General features: G+C 41.1%; 1 protein-coding gene across 4 annotated transcripts in view; it reads left to right on the forward strand.

The window, feature by feature from the left end:
• The window catches only part of abr (ABR activator of RhoGEF and GTPase), a 127,649-nt gene that overhangs the window by 59,050 nt on the left and 49,299 nt on the right, over positions 1–19,300 (forward strand). For all 4 annotated transcript variants that reach the window (XM_037120251.1, XM_037120252.1, XM_037120254.1 and 1 more), the window contains 9 exons: positions 3,788–3,895; positions 5,510–5,570; positions 11,285–11,337; positions 12,432–12,572; positions 13,402–13,523; positions 15,586–15,754; positions 16,678–16,797; positions 17,113–17,188; positions 17,314–17,418. In XM_037120251.1, the coding sequence (XP_036976146.1) occupies positions 3,788–3,895; positions 5,510–5,570; positions 11,285–11,337; positions 12,432–12,572; positions 13,402–13,523; positions 15,586–15,754; positions 16,678–16,797; positions 17,113–17,188; positions 17,314–17,418 (955 nt within the window). The remainder of the gene's footprint in view (positions 1–3,787; positions 3,896–5,509; positions 5,571–11,284; positions 11,338–12,431; positions 12,573–13,401; positions 13,524–15,585; positions 15,755–16,677; positions 16,798–17,112; positions 17,189–17,313; positions 17,419–19,300) is intronic.

Raw genomic sequence — 19,300 nt, forward strand, 5'->3', positions numbered from 1 at the left:
ATGAAGTTGTAACATATCTCGGGCTCTTTCTACTGTATCTAGCCTGTGATTCACTGTTTGTTTTAGTGAGCTGGCAGGTTTGATTTAGAACCGGAAGTGTTTAAAATAGAGGGCTCCTGTCAAGTGCAATGAATCAGATCTTAGATTTTTTTCAAATAAAAAAAAAAATAGGAACAGCATACAGGAGACTGTAGGGCTGATCTTCATGTCAACTTACAGTTTTCAAATGTAAATCCACACTGAAATGCAATACTTCTGTACATTTACGTCCCTGTTACTTAGATACAAATTCTGACCAGCTTTTTGGTTTGACCGACCTATAAATATCTCTGCTTGAAAACTTCATGCCAACATTATGAGGAACCTGAACCATCTGAGTTGTCTGATATGAAACTGAGCTCTGTGCTATGGTGACATCTTTCATTTTTGTTTTTCAACTGCTGTTAAAGGTTTCAGGTACATTTTGACACCAACGCGACTAGGATTATTTTTAGCAGTAACCCAACCCAATTTGAATATCTGTGACCACAGAAAATATCCTTTTAACTTATTTTAAGTATACAGAACTGTGTTAGAAGACAGATTTATTTACTTGAAGATTGTTGTATCAAAAGTCTGAAGGGTCGGGAAAGTCTAGAGCAAGAAACTGATGTAACCGACTTCCCTTCAGCCCATTTTTCATGTTAGTTTTTGTTTGTTAAAAAAAATATTATTTTGATTTTGAAAGGCTACTAAAAGTCAGTTACTGTAATTATATAAACTTTTCAAGTGTTCTACTTTTTCACAAGAGTGAAGGACTTTCAAAACTTCTCCTGAAAGCCTGTGGGTTAACTTTGTGTGCAACAATTCACCAAATGATTTATTTAACAGGACGTTTATATAATATGAGATTGTATCTAAAATTCAGAGGGGGAAATGTGTTGGCAACTCAGGAAGATTGATTGGAAATGCTTCTGTTAAGCAGCAGAGGAAATGAACGGCGCTCTCGTGAAGAGATGTAATTCTTTTAGGAGCTAAACCACTTCCTGTCGTCCTCCCTCCTCTCTGTGGACCCCAGGCGTCGCACCACCAAGTGACACCTATTAGTGTAGTCATCAGCTCCCATCTGTGCTGCGTATATGTGCGTACATGAGCATGTCATGTGGCAACTAAACATTTAGTCAGAGTGGCGGTGTGAGAGTGCAGATGGCAGTGTAATTAACCGGTCTACTCCCTCCTGCTCCTCATCAGCTACAAGGAAGGCACGGAAGCAACACAGAGGGACAGAGTGAATAAAGGCAGGGAGGGAATAAAAGCAAAACATAGTTCCAACTTTTCTCACCTTTTTCAGACAAGAAAAAGGGCTCAGCTGCAGTGCGTCACTGCCAAGATTGAATTTGACCGACCAAATTATCAAAGTCCCCGGAGGCATTGAGTGGGAAGGGTTTAATCTGGCTACGGTCATGGTTCTGACGAGCATTTGGGCTAATAAAAACAAGTCTTAAATGCATTTTTGAAGACACCAACTATATCTTTAATCCATGTATTATGTGATTGTGTTAAGCGGATTACTGCTCCTTCATGGTAACATTTCTAGCCTTGCTAGTTGCTCAGTCCACCTCTTTGGGCCAGACTGAAATATCTCAACAACTATTGGATAGATTCCCATGAGAGTCGGTGCCAACATTTTTTAGTCTTATCAATGTATTATTGTATTTTATCCCAGATAGAATGTGGAGGGGATGGTAGAATCTGGCATGATATTTACTTCAAGGTTATCTCATTTTAAGATGTGGATTTATTTACAAGTTGTGCGAGTTGTCGTACCATTTGTGGTGGAATGCCCCTTTGATTGTACTCTGCAGTCATTAGTCACATGACACATGTGTCTGACTGAAGTTTGAGTGTTAAAGACGAAGGGGAACAATGTATTTCAGCAACAAGAGGAAGTTTGGCCCGCTGTAGACGACAGAGTGTGGCACGTTGAGTATCTGAATGTGCAATCGCTTGTATAACCCACTGGGAATTCTGCTGCAAGTCGGTTAGTTCTTGTCAACCATTTGTAGAATACCGATACTGCGAATAGCTAGATATTAATCTTTAATCGCCCTGATGCCAGGACACAGATTTAACTAGAAAAATACAAAACAATTGCTGACTGATAAAACAGATGGTTTTAAATTCTTATTCAAACTGTGTTATGTGGTTGGCCCCATTCACAGTTGGATAAGTCTTGTACGTTTCTAATCAGATATGATTGAAATGTATGTAATGGCATTATCTGACCAATTCAGCATTTTTTGGTAATGTTGGAAGCAGGCTGTCCTGAGGCTTCAATGGTTCTTTTAGATCATTGGAAATCACTAGTTTGGAAGCACTAAAGTCTAAAAGTTTTATTGCTGTGTTTGTCTTTGTTTTACTAATCATAACCATATGAGCGCAAACAGAGCAAGGCGTCTTCTGGTCTTCAAACATGGTTTTGACTGCAGCTTTCTGCTATGCAACGTGTCAGCGAGGATCTAAGATATCTATAGGCATTTGCATCAGTGAGAAAGGGGCTGTTTCTCCACATTTGAGTACTCTTACCTCTTTCCTTTTTTCTGTCCCTTTCTATCTTCTTCCCACGCCCACTCTCAAAACACAAGCTGTTGTTTTCCCACTTTACACTTTGGCCTGTGATCTGGTTTTTAGAAATATAGGCTTTATGTTCGGAGTGCTGCTCACAGCATCACAGCGATGGGCAGAGCTGGAGATGTTTCATGCGGATCACAGCGTGTCCAAGCAACACGACGAACCGATGAAATGGCACAATCGCGTCACTGTGCTTGGTTTGTACCGCAGCCGAGCCAAAAATCTATATCTTTAGAAATTCATTCATCCCACGTGGTGGTTTGTCAATTCCATCCAAAGTTTTGATTCAACATAACACAGTTCACTTCAGTTATGCTGGGATGACATACAGGGAGTGACACTTGTTTGGCCATCGCCATGTCAAAGTCTGGTTAATTGTTGGGTCAAGATTGTGATTGGCTATTTATTTGTTTCTTTTCTTTATCATCTGTTCCCATTAATCTGTGCCATATAAGGCCGGATGATTTCCTCTTGAGCCCAACTTCACACTCTGAGGGGAAGTGGAAGGAGAGGAAATGAAAACAGGAGAAGTGGGGGCTTAAGGACAAAAGTAACAAGTCTTACTCATTCACTCTATTCAGCTGAATCCAATCTCATTGCTTTAATAGGGTGCAGTCAGCTCTACAGCCTACTCATTCAGGCATTGCTGTAGCAGGATGCATATTCATGCACTGCTGGTCTGCAGCTTGTGTTACAATGCACATACAGTGCTGCAGAGGGGGGCTGTTAATGAAAGGGGCGAGGAAAGGGAAAGAGAAAGTGAATCTGTTATAATCTGGGGGACTGCACAAAGCCACCACTGGAGTGGCATTATGGGAATATGATTAGCCTGTGACTCTATGTGTGTGTGTGTGTGTGTGTGTGTGTGTGTGTGGGATGAATTCCTGTATGCTGATAGGGCAAAAGGAAGACTGCAGTGCTCTTTTCAACCCTTCACCTCAGGCGAAATTCTAATGGGAATTGAAATTAAATCATCTGCCAGAGCTGTATAGGAATTTTAATTTACTTGGGGGACGTGCAGAAGTTTGGAAGTGGTATTTGAAGGTGGATGCAAGTTGTGCTGTAATAGTGAATTTATGAGACAGTAAACCAGTTCATTGGTTCCACAGTGTCCTTAAAACACAAGCTGTGTTCCTTTGTGCCGTAACGTTTCTTCTTCATCTGTCACATGTGCCAGGCAAGCCAGTTGGGAGTGTACAAGGCCTTCGTGGACAACTACAAGGTGGCGCTAGAGACGGCGGAGAAATGCAGCCAGGCGAACAGCCAGTTCCAGAAGATATCTGAGGTAAGATGATCATAAACTCAAGGTTGAAGTGTTTTTTAAGACTGTCATTATTATTATATTTTAATACAACAATAGCTGAGGAACTTATGACAGAAATACTTACAGCTTTACAGTTCAGAGTAACTTTTTTCCTGCACCAGCAAAGCTTTAAGAAATTTAAAAAAAAAAAAAAGCTTCTTGACCAGTAAGTGGATTACTGGTGAATATTGAACCAATCCATTGTTTGGCCTTTCAAGTGTCTTAAAACGATCACGATGATTAATTCTCTTCAGCAAAGCAAAAGAGAAAACCGATGCAAATGGAACGACAGCACAGAGGGGAAGCATGGCAAGCTGAAACATCCTCTTTTCAACAGGAAGAAACTGTGTTTATGGGAGATGTGTTGTGTTTTTTGAGGAACAGTTAAAACACAATTAAGAGGTATATTGATATTAAAATTTGATACACCTAGCACATTTAGACTTATTTGTTCTTGGACATGTAAGCAGGTTTTGGATTACTGTAGGTTTACTGTAGTTGGAGCAAAGAAGATAAATCTTGCATATAGAGCTGATGTGGAGGTGTTGTCCTGGGGTTCTTACAATCCTTCTGATTGCTTTGAAGGTGTTGATTAACATAACATCTGCGGTGGATGTGAGTCCCGATAACCCTGATAATGCCAACCTACTCTTTCCTTTGTCTTTTTTTACAAGGGTAGGGTAAAATACAAATTCTTCGATGCAGAGCGATTTACTCTTGAAAGATTATGTTGCGATCCAGAAAAGTCAGTAATTCGAAAATACAATAAGAACATCATGATCCCCTGTAACAATTTTGTGCGACCGAGCTGTGGGTTCCTGAAACATAACAAATATGAAACATGTGCAACACTGTGTGTCGTTTAACTGTATTAACTCTATCAAATGAGTCAAATGAGCATGAGCAAAGACAATTGAAGTAAATCCATCTTTTTATTTTAGTTATGATAATTACCAATATGCTTTTAAAGGAGCAAGTAGTAGAAAAACTAGATCATGAAAAGGAAACCTTTGTCTACCTTAAAACCTTTTCTACAGAGCATGTGCACATTAGAGCATGATCACCATTAGTTTTGAAGTATTAACCCCTCCATTTCCTGTTCTGTGTTGTCAGCTCACGTGACACCGACACTGTAGAACTTTCAGACTGCCAACATGAAAACTTACATGAATCTCCTGTCATTGTGGTCAGACACAACGCCTTGTTCTAACACTGTGCAAAGCAGAGAACACCGCTGTACCTTTTATTTAATAGGCTTTGATCAAAACCTTAGTTAATATCATATATCAAATTTAAGGTAATGGTGCTGTAGAGGTGTGTTGGTGGTCTTAAACAGAACTTTCTGCCAGATAAAATTGTGAAGGTTGTCCGATGCAGCCTCGTTCAGTGTTTTCAGTCTGCTGCAGTGACCCTATACATTTTCATTAATGCTATCAGCCTCTACCCAGCAAATAGAGAGCTGTGTGTGTGTGTGTGTGTGTGTGCGTGTGTGTGTGTGTGTGAGCGAGCAAGCGAGTGTGCGCGTGCGTGAGCGAGAGTGTGGTAGTGTGTGTATAATTAGTAAAATTGATCATTCCCCTCCCCTGTTTCTTTCAGAACCTCAAAGTGAAAGGACCTAAAGACTCCAAAGATTGTACCACAATTGTCACAATGGAGGGTGAGTTTGTGTCTTTGTGTGTCTGTGTGTGTGTCCTTGTCTTTGTCTTTGTGTGACTGTTAGTGAGTGTGCATGTCTGGGCTGTCTTGCTGCTTTAAGACTCCCGTCTACTTGTGTATGCAGTGGCGGGCTTTGGGAGGCAAACTGGAGGCACACACACACACACACACACTCTCTTGCTCTCTCTCTCTCTTTCCCTCTCTCTCTCTCTCTCTCTCTCTCTCTCTCTCTCTCTCTCTCTCTCTCCCTCTGCTTGTGTCTGTCTCTGGCCGAGGAAGGAGGCAGTGAGCAGGAGAACAGAGTGAGGAGTGGAGATGAGGGATATGGAGGTGCTGCTGGTCCTCAGACTGTGTTGTAACTGCACATACGGTAACGACTGCATGATACGAGCCGCCGCCTTTTGAATTAGAAAGTGTGGAGTGATGCTTTTTCTTTTTTTCCTGGATGCCAGCGTTGTTTGTTCTACGGTAGATTGGTGGCATACCTCGTTAACTGCAAAGTTGGGATAGTTATCAATAAGAAGTCAGATTGATTTAGAATACCAGCAGATCTATTTGGAGCTTAGTATGCACATTCGGGTTTGCTGTAGCCCACGCAGTGAGGTGATAAAATTAGTTTCTTCCGAAGCTTTTGTGTGGTTGCTCGCTGTGTGACGGTCCCCTGGAATATGCCGCTCACTGGGACTGACACTGCTGCTGTTCTGGTCTTATAACATACAGAATATACAGGAGGACGGCAGCTTTTTGTGTGGCGTGTGTGTGTTTGCTTGAACTCAAGGCACATTTACTGTTTAAGGACCGCTGGCCCCAGACTGCTTCTCATCCGCCAGTGGATCCGAATAAATCTGATCTGTTTGAGGGTGTATGTGTATTGAGAGCCTTTACCCTGCTGATGTCTTGCAAACTTAAGCTGTTTTAGGTATTTGGCTTGACTCAACCGGGGGGGTAGCCCTTTTGCTGCAGGGCAAAGACTATAATGTTGTGGGCTGTCCAAATATGCAGTGATAAGCAAACATAATGAGTGTTGCTTTGCTTTGGCTGAGAGAGGGTGGGCGAGTTCATGTGTATGTCACTTTTCAGCAGCGTGTACCTGTGAAGTGTATGTTAATTTATGCATTGTAAATGAGATGAAGAACCCCAACATGCAGGCTGTTATAGCCACATTGGTTTCTCATCTTTACTATTATTACTATACTTGATAGTACCATAGGTTACTGTGGTAGTTAAGTGGCATGATGTTTCATATTCCCTCAACAAAACAGTGTGTCAGCAGCACCCAAGGCAGCTGCTTTGATTACAGTTTGGTATTGCAGTTCCTTAATTACCTGGCGAGGTAGTCGAGGGATTTCTGGAGCTCAACTCTCAAACTGCCGCTTTATCTTTAATGTCCCTCTGTTTCTTTCATCATACTTTCATCCCACCTGCCTTTCTTCCCTCTAGTCTGTACCGTTCCATGTGATTTATCTGGCCGCCTGCTGAATGAACTGACATGTGCTTTTTTTTGTATTTTTCTTCATTGGGTCGAGTCAGTTTATCAGACAGCCCTGTGTATCATCTGCCAGGTACTTTCTATGAATGGATGCAAATAGCCACGCAAGTGCTAAATCAAACAAGCATCTGACATCCTGTTTTACATGTAAATGGGGACTCTTGCTCTGCACTGCCATGGCTTTCTCATTTTTTTTCCTCGATCCTCATATGCCGTCTCCCTATCTGTCATTCTGTCTTCTCTATTTTTTCGCTCCCGTTCTGTCCTCCATGCCCTCGTCACGGCTCCCGCCTGGCATTGATAGCTGAACGTCGTGCCAAACACTGAGGGCTGAAAGCTGGCAGTCACCGTGTCCTAGCTGTAGACCCGTGCAGTTTGTATGTTGCGCCTGTTCAAAGACTTCACCCACATGGTGCATCCCCTCATTAGCAAAGATGAACTCTCTGCCCACCGGCCAAGATGTCAAGGAGACCTTGAGAACAGGACCAATCAGAGTCACCTCCCTGTGACAGGTCATCGACTTCCAATAATCTGCCTCTCCTGTCTGATCCTCTTTCTCTCTGTTTCTTCTCATCCTCCCTTGTCTTGACTCTTGACTAGACTTTGAACTTCGCTTCTCTGTCCAGAGTCCAACTGGGTAACGCCAAAAACATGTAGCTTCTAAAATCAGCACACATTAATCCTGCATTAGTACTGCAGAGTAGGTTCGCAACCTGGCTATAATCCCTGTCCTATCTTAAATCTTATTCAGGATGTGATGGTTCCTTGTAACATAGAGCTTATTACAATGTTATGTGTTCAAGAAATAGTGGAGAAAAGGAAAAAATAGTAAGATAAAGGAAGGTTTCTGATCACTGAGCTTTCCCAGTAGGTTCAAAACCATTAAAGATGAGCCATGCTAGCATATTGAGGTGTAAAAGGTGTTCTCGAGGTGACGTGACCTTGTTCAGATTGGTATACCTTTCTAAAAGTTTTGTTTTTGTTGCTTTAATTACATTCCTTAATGCACACACACCTGCTTGCCTTGCCTTTCTGTTTCTCTTTAAGGATGTGTCTGCTCTGTTGTTTTTTACACAATCAGTGGTATGTGTAAAAAAAGTCAGCAAAAAAATCATTTTCACGATAGCAGGTGAGCTGTGTTTGGAGGAAGCTTGTACGGAATTGTGTAGCCTATTGAACTATCAAAACCAACATGGTACAGAATGACATTATGGCCACCACCTAGTACAAAACAATAGCACAAGTAGACTCACATTAAATTAAAGGGGTTACATCACAATCAGAACAGAGCATCTCCCTCTCTCTTTCACTGTCTCTATGTTTCTCTACATCACATGCATTTGTCAGTAGACGGGAGGGTTAAAGCAAGGATGGATTATCCACTAATCGGTTGTGGATGGCATCCTTCTCTCTGACTGATGAAAATACTACAATGAGTTGACAAATTTATACACCTGGGCCCGCTCAAGGAAAGTCCATGTGTGGGAAACACTGTATGATATATCTCTTTATATTTTGAAATCTCCTCAAAAGCACTTCATAAATGCCAGGGATCAAATATCACAGTATTTCTGACAAAATGCTTCAATATCAATAGTGCAACAATGTTGATGGGTAACAATTGAAACTTTGACACAAAAAAAAAAAAAAAATTATGAATAATGATGGTAATGTTGATTTAATTGTTAAGTGGGAAAGGGCAAGTAGTACAATCTGATAAATTAAGAATATGACATTGCTTTACTGTAATGCAGCCTTTAAAACCAGTAAAAGACAATGCTTCTGCCATATCACGTTATATCAATATCTCAGATTGAAGAGTACTGATTATATAGACTGATGTTCATATTGTCCAGCCCTTCCTTGGTTTCTGACCAAACACCTGCAAATCCAATGAGATTCCATCATCCCTAGCTGAACTTTATGATTATCGTTAATTAGGAAACGTTAACATGCTAACTCATGAAACTGACAAACATGCTCATTATTATACCTGCTTAACATTAGCATGTCAGCATTGTTTTAGCAATCTGATGTTAGCATTTAGTTTAAAGTACAGGCAGCAGCTAGCATGACTCTTTTTTCCAAATAGAAAAGTAGGGTCATATTACTTCAGACATGCAGCACAAAGTAGGACATAAATAATCAATCAGCTGATACAGTGACTCACACAACCAGCTAACATGCTCAAATCTAGGAGTAGTTGTGGTAAATTCGATGTTTTGTACTATCATCTGGTACATGAATTATAAACAAGGTAACCTGAAGTCACCTTAACTTCATGAATTACCTGTACTTGAGGTGAATACAAACCTGCACATACACATAATTAATGTGTTCCTAACCATTGCATTGAGCGAGGGTCCTCTAGTTGATCCTCTAGGAGGTTCTGCTGAAGTATTGGTTCAATGAACCAGGACCATTGAGGGAGGGTGGCGGTATTAATGACCAGAGGGTGGAGAAACTTCAAAGAGCATCAGCAAGGCCCTCTAGAAGATTCTCTTTGGTCTTATACAGTAGCTGATTGTATGTGTGTATGTGTGTGTGCATATTTGAGCTGCATCTGAGAGAGTATAGGCTGTGTAAAGTTGAATATGACAGGCCTTATCAGTAGATTTGAGCATGTTCCCTGTGGGTTTCTGCCTCACTCTTTCATTTTCTTATGATTGAAAGAAGAGGAGAGAAGAAAGGAAGCTGAGAAGTTAAACTGAGAGTAGAGAGGGAGAGATGGAGAGAGAGATAACATGTCTGTGGTACTGTACTGAAGGGAGCAGTGTTCAGTGGTTTAAACAGATAAGTATAACATTGGAGGGGAAGTGTAGCAGTGTTTCTACCTCTCTGTGGGAGCGGAGTGCTGCCTCTCTGTGACGACCTGCCCTGCATACAAAAAGCACATCACTTCTCTCTGTTTCACTTGGCTAGCTTTTCCTCCCCTCAGTTTAAAAGTCAGGTGCTGTAAGTCTGTCACTGTAATAAATGAACATTAGCTTGATCACTAAGTGGAACATTGTCAGCTGGTTTCCAGATTTCTATGCCCTTGTGGAATGGGTTTGTTTTAATTGCTTACCCTTATGCTTTTACTTTCTGAGCACGTGTACATAGCAACGTTATTATGATTTTTTTTATTTTTTTTATTTTGTATAATACATTGTAAGGCTGGTGGCATGATTATTGTGAGACCTTGAGATGTTTTTTTGGCATTTCATTACATGCCCAGTAAAGCTGGAATAAAAGTCCTCTCCCTCCGCTTCCCTCCTCCTCCTCATCTCTTTTTATAAATCTATATGTGTGTTTGCTTCTTATTCGTCACTCCCTAGGGGCTCTCACATCTGCCATCTTTCCTGCCGCCCATCTCCCCTGTATGACTTTTTTTTCCCTATTTTATTTCTCTCTGTCCTGTCTGTGGGAGTTTCTCACCTAGAGCTGTCATGTATGTCAGGCCGGCTGCTGTTCACACCACCTCAGTAGCTAAGCCGTCCCACGAGGAAACCAGCCAAGTACGGTGATGCAGGCTTCAAAGTGTGATTCAGAGACAAGATTAGGCACAACTGTGCACGTGGCTGTCTTTTTATATACATGATTCTCATATAGACATGCGTTAATTTGTGCCATTTGTGTTTGCATCCAAGAGACGCTCTGTAAGGCTGCAGTTTACCTAGCAGCAGCCCGAATATGCAGTGGAAGCACACTGTTTCAGAGCCAATAGGAGGCTGCAGTATCAACCTCGGAGATGGACAGCATGTTAAGCAGCCTGCCTACGGACTTGTGTGTGTGTGTGTGTCCTTTCAGTCATTGTGCAGTAACAAACTGCTGCATTTTCACACCTTCTATCTGGAGAACAACACAATGATATGATCTTCTGTTTATCCCTGTTTGTTTCACTCCCTCCCCGTCACAGGGAGGTTAAAGGTCAGGGTCAGCTGCACGTATTGCCAATAGGCAGTGTGGACGCTTGTTGTCACAAGTTTAATGTCGTCAATCCAAATATCACATTATCAGTTTGATCATAAGTGCCGTGTTTAACTAACTGTGCGATCTGAGTGGGAGTGTTTGTCCTTGTTCGATCAGTGGAACTGTGACCTCCTGTGTGTGTGTGTGTGTGTGTGTGTGTGTGTGTGTGTGTGTGTGTGTGTGTGTGTGTGTGTGTGTGTGTGTGTGTGTGTGTCTGTGTTTACAGACTTGTGTGTAAGCGACGCTGACTCAGAGCTCTCTTCTCTCCCCCACAGCTCTCCTTTACAAGCCGATTGATCGTGTTACCAGAAGCACCCTGGTCCTTCATGTGAGTACACATCTTGCAGTTTGTACAAATTTAAAGAATCATTTCATCCCAATTGGCAACAAAAACTGGACACTCCTGGAGACACTGCTGTCTTTTTGAAGACAGAAATTTGAGACATGTATCTCACAAAGTAGACACATGAAACTAGTGGTAGAAACCTACGTTGAAATGTCAGCTACTGCTGTTACTTTATACTTCTAGTCCACTTCATTTCATATAAAATGTTACACTCTTTACTCCAACTACATTCACCTGACGGAAGAAGTTACTTTTATGATTAAGATTTGCATTTTAAAAAATATGCTATATTTTTCTTAAATCCAACAAATCGTGAAGATTAGATCAATAATTCCCAGCCTTTTTGGCTTATGACTCCTTTGCAAATAAACTTTTGTGGGGCTTGTTCCACCCTTGACAGTAAAGTAAAACTCTTGGTTTGCTACTCCTCACAGTGCTCCAGGTGCTCAGAAGCCACAGCCTTTTTTGTTGTTGTTTATCACAGTGTCCTCCCAGCCTAAATAAGTCTACCTCGGTGGATGAGTAATAATCAAGTGGGAAGTGTCAATCGTGCAAGCCGAGATGCCTGGATGTGTTTGGTTATGTTCCAGGAGTGTGCTGCATGAATACGTTTGCATAAAGCTGTCAAAACAACAAGATGCCCACTGCATCCAAGGCTGGTGTGCTTGTTTATATAAAGGTCATGTACCTGTCATCCATGTAAAATTGGAGGCGGTGAAAATTTGTGGTCTGCTGCACTGACGAGAGCAGCTTCAATAGAAATGAGGAAATTAGATTTAAAGAGATAAAGTATGAGCGCTAAGTTTTAATTAGAAAGCTGCGTATCTGCAGTGCAATTAGGTTATAAATAGGAAGACAACATTTAATAAGCACTTCTGCCCATGCTTGAATGATTTTATGTTTAAAGGTGAAGTTGAATTACTGAACATAAGGTAAATAGTGCTTTGACATTAAATGTCATTTTTACATCATTATACATGGCAACAATTATTTCCGTGTTTCACAGCATATAAAGTTTTAGGTATGATTACAATGATGATGGTTTGTAACTATGTGTGTTTGTGCTCGTGTTGTAGGACTTACTGAAACACACTCCCAAGGACCACCCAGACTTCCCCCTCCTGCAGGATGCTCTGCGGATATCTCAGAACTTCCTCTCCTCCATCAACGAGGAGATCGACCCTCGCAGGACTGCTGTCACTACACCCAAGGGAGAGGTGTGTGTGATTATTTATGAACAAATTCCATTTTTAATGAGAGGACACATTATTTAGCTTTTTAACTAAAATAACTTCAGAATCATTCTGATGGTACAGTGTCTTGTTAAAGGGTGAGTAGTGTCTCTGTCTCAGCCACTCTGCACCCTATCACTTGTTTATACATGATAACTTCAGTGAGAGGGTAGGATCACAGCGTCACATACATGTATAATTATAACGTTATGAGTTTTGTCTGTAGTTTGACTTGATAAGTTTGAGTTATGGCAGAAAAGGGATTTGTATTTAAGACAGTGGTGTTGCACTCAGAAATTGCAGGAGGCAAAATAAATTGATGACATGTCTTGTTACAGTAAAAACAAAGGTGTGATGTATAGATAATTCAGTTTGAAGTTTGGTACTGTGTCATTGCAAGGACAGAGTGACGTGGATGAGAAGAGAAAATCTATATGTAGGAAAGCAGAGTGTTTATACCCTTTATGAATCATTTACTACATATTTCGAGTGTTGTACAATTCAGGAATCCATATAAAACCTTTCAAATTTAAAATCAGGCTTATTTCTAAGACACAATTCATACAAATAGAAATACTTTTCACAAACCCAAGTCATGTTTTCATTCAGTGTTTTTCACAAAAACCCAGTGTGTGTGTATCCTTAAGGGTACTCTCCCAGTTTTGCAGTACACTCCTCCAACATTGTCAGACTCACAATGTGTTACACAAATCAGTGCAGCAGAACACATTCCACACATTGGTCTTCGATGTCAAAACCAGGCCCCAACAACGCAACAGTTCGACTTTATCAGCATTGTGTTATTTTCTCTCAGGCCCGTCAGCTGGTGAAGGATGGCTTTCTGGTGGAGGTGTCGGAAAGCTCCAGGAAGGTTCGGCACGTCTTCCTCTTCACTGACCTGCTGCTCTGTGCCAAGATGAAGAAGACGGCTGTGGGGTGAGTCCACTTTACCTTTTATTCTCCATCCAGAGTATCAAAATAGTTTATATCCCCCAGAGCCATTTGCATGTGCGGCTTTAAATATCTACTATTGTAGGACTATCCTCTTTGCTTCTATCTGTATGTCATTCATTTTTCCTTCCACATCAGCACGTAAACCCCCGACAGTGAAACAGAAAAGGGTGACACTGGCACTTTACAAAAGATACTGTCACCCTGTCTGTTTCCGCCTCTGTAAAGCAAGAGAGCTTATTGAAGCCTCACTAACAAAGAGAAAGACCAGCAGGCATTTTGCCTCTGGATTTTTAAGAAGTGGAGGGAGGAACAGATACACACAGTGAATAGAGAGTGAGGATGAGGGTGTTATTCAGCACAAGCATAGTTTCTGTGTGCCAGAGAAATCTGATTCAGCTTACCCGCATGTGATGTCACATCTAAAGGCTCTGACACATGTGCGTAGATTAAGTGTCAACACTTACAGGATTGCCTGTCGCTCGCTTCGTCAGCACGGCGGCCGCTGTTAGCCTGATTGGATCTAATTTTGGTTGACATTCGCTGTTTGTCTGTGTCATTTGCAGCCACCTCTCACTTGGAGGAACACATGGCGTTGCCATAGCTACGAGATATATAAATCAGTCTATTATGGTCTGGAGTGTTATCCCAGCATGTCCTTTGATTATCTCACCTCCATCATGTTGGAATTAGTCATATTAACACGTGTTGCCACTTCTGAATACATATTTTATCATTATTTATATTTCTGTTCCACTGTTGCTGTTGTTATTAAAGGTCTAGGAGATTGGATGTAATCATGTTTTTGTATTCTACTAACTAATGTATCAAACTGAGCTCCACCCTTTGTGTGTGATATCTGGAAGGTTGTGTTATGGATGAATGGATGATCAGTAAAACAAAGAGATTTCCCAAAAGACAGAAGAGCATTGAGACACAAAGGGTTTGATAATGGAGGAGGAGGGGGGAAGGGCAGAGAGATCAGAGGCTGGGGAATGGCTTCGAGGGCTGTGAGATAAATGCACTTGGATGATGAAGAAATGAGTAGCCCATCTCTCCTGTGATGCTGTGAATACGCTTTGAACGGAAGTCCAAAGTAAGCACACACACACACCAAGGGAATTTAGTGTTGTTTTTGTATCTGTGTTCCTCTAATTGGTACGATCCAAACAATACTCCTTTTCCCCTCTAAAATAGATTTCTGACGGGCTTTATTAAACAACTTTTTCCATGTTCTTTAATTAAGATTTTGGACGTAACATTATGTATGAGAATTTTGTTTCTAGTATGGATTCTCATTATCCAGCTGCTCACAGTTCTCTCTGATGAAAGAGTCACACTGGTAATGAGATAACTATGTACCGCCCAGGAATACTAATGAGTCTCATTAATGTCATCGCACATCAATCTTCTCAGCTGTGCTGAAAGTAGCACTGTGCTGAGCAGGCATCATTTTCATCCATATAGATTTGTGACTATGTGAATAGGCTGAGCGTGATTCCCTATTATGATGTGTTTAGATCAGTTAGTCCTGAGGTCAAACCAGCGTGCTGTATAGGAAAGTATTACATGTGTGAGTCTGACCTTCAGTAAGCCAATTAGTGTCATTTTTAGGGCTGACAGTTTATTGCATGTTTTCTTTTTATAGAACTGTGAATGTTAAGCGTTTTAGTTGTTATGTGCATCCATTGTGGTGAAAACTTAAGGTCTTGCTAGGAATACTTTCTCAAAATTACACCAGTGATATATTTATTATTGCATTTCAAAGCTTCCTTAGATTAAGACATCTATGTTAATGCCTCTTTTACATTTTTCTCAAAATCAGTCATCTAGACAGATTAAATTTGTTTGGGAATTTTTCCATTATTTGCTTATGTTATGAAATATTTTCTCACAGCCTCTGTTGTGTAGATCTGTACAGCTTTCTGTGCGCTCCGCTGACTTTAAAAAAGGACGAGAATGTTTTGTATGATTGCCTAATGGTGTTTCAAACCCTCCCTCTATATCCCTATATTTCTGCATCCTTTCCCTTTATTTCCATCCGCAGTCGCCATCAGCAATATGAGTGCAAGTGGTACATCCCTCTGGCAGACTTGACCTTCCAGACCCTGGACGAGTCCGACACCAGCCACAGCATCCAAGTCCTGCCCGAGCATGAGATTGAGGAGATGAAGATCAAGATTTCCGTCTTAAAGAGTGAAATACAGAAAGAGAAGGTAATCCTGCCTTGACGTTTTCTTATACGGTCCAGTGCTACAGTACTGTATTCCCCATCTAGCTGGAACGCTCCATACTACCTTCTGTCTCTTTAACGCCCCTTCTCCTGAATATAATGAAGTTTGGACTGAATGGTTCAGACTTTCATGGAAGACTCCTTAAAGAGACAACTGCGCCTTCCTTTTAACCAAACTTTGTCTTAGACAGGGTCACAATGTGCCTGGTGAGGAACCTCAAAACATAAACGTACCTTTTTCATGTACCTTTTTCAAAAAAGGTTCTCCCTTCTGCCATCGCATCAGCCTTTTCTGGTTTACTCCTTACAGAGCTGACACAAGTTAGTTTCAGAAGTTAATTAAAAAAGATGCTGTAACCTCAACAGTTACAAGTCTGTACACCCCCACACCCTTGGCTAAAACACTCTCAAGGCGTCAGGAGCTCAGAGTTCCTGTTATTCCCCTCTCGTAACGTTAAAGACGCCCACCTGGGGCACAGCGAGTGACCGCGGCTGGCATTATGAGTCGGAGGAGGCCAGAGCGGTGAGTGTAGGAGCTGACTGAATGTAGGCTCTGACTCACAATTTCCTGGTGAAGGCTGGGAGGGTGTGTGTGTGTTTGTTTTCCCTCAATACCGACAAGAAGCTGAGGTCTTTGAGAGCAGGATGCTCAATTTCGGGGGCTTATCTGCACCCTGTCCCTGAAAAAAATAGAATAGATAAAGATTTCAGGAAGCCTGTACCATGCTGATTAGAATTGAGAACAGAAATTGTAAAATAGTTTTAAAAATGTTTTGATGTCATTTGAAATAGACACAAAATCAATATCAACATTTTACTTAATAGGTATTTCTCCCTATCACTCTGTTGATACATTTGAGATTCTGAATATCTGTGTTTTTTGTTTTTTTTTGTGTATGTGTGTAGAAAGCGCCGAAGGGTCAGAGTCGCGTGGAGCGTCTGAGGAAGAAGATGAACGAGCAGGAGTCGTGGCTGCTGCTGCACTCCCCCACCATCCCCTTCCGCATCCACAACAAACATGGAAAGGTGATCTGATCGTCCCACCCTCTCGCTTTCTGCGTCTGTGTAGCTGTAATGCTCTGGTCTCACCACTAGACGGAGACATGTAACTGTCTAAAGAGTCCAATACCTTCAGAGTTGGGTTGGATTTGGATTTTCAAACTTAAAGCTTTTGACAGCATGAGATGATTACATTGTAACTTTTTTTTTTTTAAATAGTTTTTCTTTCTACTTTTTTTATATAATCAGCACTATTCTTGTTAAATGTATTTTCAGTAATGATTTTAGCGCAGAGGTGATATCCTTGATGTGTTTAACAGTGCTTTCTGTGTTTGTATCCAGAGCTACCTGTTCCTCCTCTCCTCTGATTACGAGAGGTCAGAGTGGAGGGAAAGCATCCAGAAACTCCAGAAGAAAGGTAACACCAGCTTTGAATACAATTGCTCTGTTGACTGTTTCTGTTTTCTTCTAGAACCACATTATACGCACTGTACCGCAGAAAAGTAAGAGTTTGTGTCCGTGCGGTTGCTGTGTGTTTTTCAGATCTCCAGGCATGTGTCCTAAGTTCTGTTGAGCTCCAGGTCCTAACCAGCTCCTGTTTCAAACTCCGAACTGTCCACAACATTCCTGTCACCAGTAACAAAGACGGTAAGGAACACTCACACACAATATCTTCTTTATGCTTTTCCTCTTATGTTTGGGCGCCTTGTGTGTTTCTCCTTTCATTTTCCAATCACAAACACATACAGTCTCCCGTTACTCCTTCCTCTCCGCTCTGCTTTGAGTTTAAAATTCAAACACAAAAGCCCCTGTTGCAAAAAGCCACATAATGAGAGAGGGGGCCTTGCAGGAGAGTATCTAGGTTACAATATGTTTTCCATCTAGCTTGTAGCAGTCAATGCCAGGCAGTGTGTCGACAGTGGCCTGCGCTGAGCTCCCAGCTCCTATATGTTTGTTTTTGCTCCAGATCTCCACATTGCACGGCTTTCAGTGGCTGGTGGTGACATTAAAGCCATCTGGCCGACCTGTTCTGATCTCCTCAAATGCCAAAAGAGCCGTCTGCATTTGACAGAGAGCTTTCAGAGACACTGACAGGCATTCTTTTTAAAAATCTTTTTGGCATCATACAGACAAGAAGTTTTCTTCTCATACAATGGCATCTCTCTGCAAGTCAACCATTGTTTTGACATTCAATACGTTTAAAGTGGAGATCCCGGAATATCTTGCTTTTTATGTTGCATTCTGGTGTACATCAAGGGATACAAGAAGTCAGTGTTGCTCTGAGCCTTTTCAGATGTCAATTGCCAGCAGCTGAACAGTGAAGTATATTTGCTGTGACTTTTTATTTTATTTTACAGAGATGGGTGCTTCTTTTCCTATTGTGCTCATGCTAATTATCCAGTTCCTACTTCAGTTATCCAAAACATAATAGAAACATAAAACACATCAGGTCCAAGTACAAGACAGCATGTTTCCATATCAATTGCCAGTTTGTTTATACACGTGTAGATTTGTAGTTGAGGACTGAGACAATATACATCGATATCAGTATCGACATTGCAGGAATTGCAATGTGAAGAAAGGCAGATTCAGCCATTTTATATCATGCATTATGACATGATAAAGATATTAAGACAAGTGGCAAGGCTAAACACAGACAGCCATCAAGAGCTTTTTGGGGTTTAGTAATGTATCTTCAAAGTGCAGCCAGGGGGATCCAACCATCGACCTTCGGATTAGTGGATGACCCACTCTACCTCCAGAGGCTTAGCTGCCCCAAAGCTGTGTTTCTAACTTGACAATGTGAACAAAGTTTGTTTAGGAATCATGTGAAATATTGCAAACACCCTCCCAAACTGGGTCGAGACAGATTATGTTATATTTTTACAGCAAATGGTGCTAGAAAGCTTGTGTTCTTCACTGCAAGGATAAGTAATGAAATACTGTATTTATGACATTTCCTTCTGGAAGTTGAAATGTTGAACATGTTCCAGATTTTTAATTCCCATCCAGTAAGTTACTTAGATTGATTTTTTTTTTTGTTGTTGCTTTAAAGTCATCATGGGATGGTGATAATCAAGTATATGCCAGTGTGTCCTTCAAATTTTAATTCACTGTTCAGAGCATTTAGAGTTTTTAGCTGTGAAAACAATATGATATTCTTTTTTATCCTTTGATTTGCTCCAAATAAGATCTGATCTGACTGACTTTTCCATTTTTAATAATAGCAGAATTTACTTGATGTGCATTGTGTAGTCTCACCATGTACTGACTCACTCACTGTTGAAGTAGTTTGGATGATAACATTAACTGCTTTTACTTGTCTGTGAAATTGCGCGGCTGATTTGATGAAACCCCCAACTTTGTGCTCTGAAACACGTCCTTCATTGTGCTTAAGTTTGTTTGAAATGTCATCTTTTTTTCCAGAGAGGTAATATCCCTGTGTGTTAAAACAGAGCTCGGGCCCCACATCATAATCAAACAACAACAACATACACAGACACACCTCGCTGACATGCGATGCAGGGAG

Source organism: Acanthopagrus latus, chromosome 13, assembly GCF_904848185.1.
Source record: "Acanthopagrus latus isolate v.2019 chromosome 13, fAcaLat1.1, whole genome shotgun sequence".
Lineage (NCBI taxonomy): Eukaryota > Metazoa > Chordata > Actinopteri > Spariformes > Sparidae > Acanthopagrus > Acanthopagrus latus.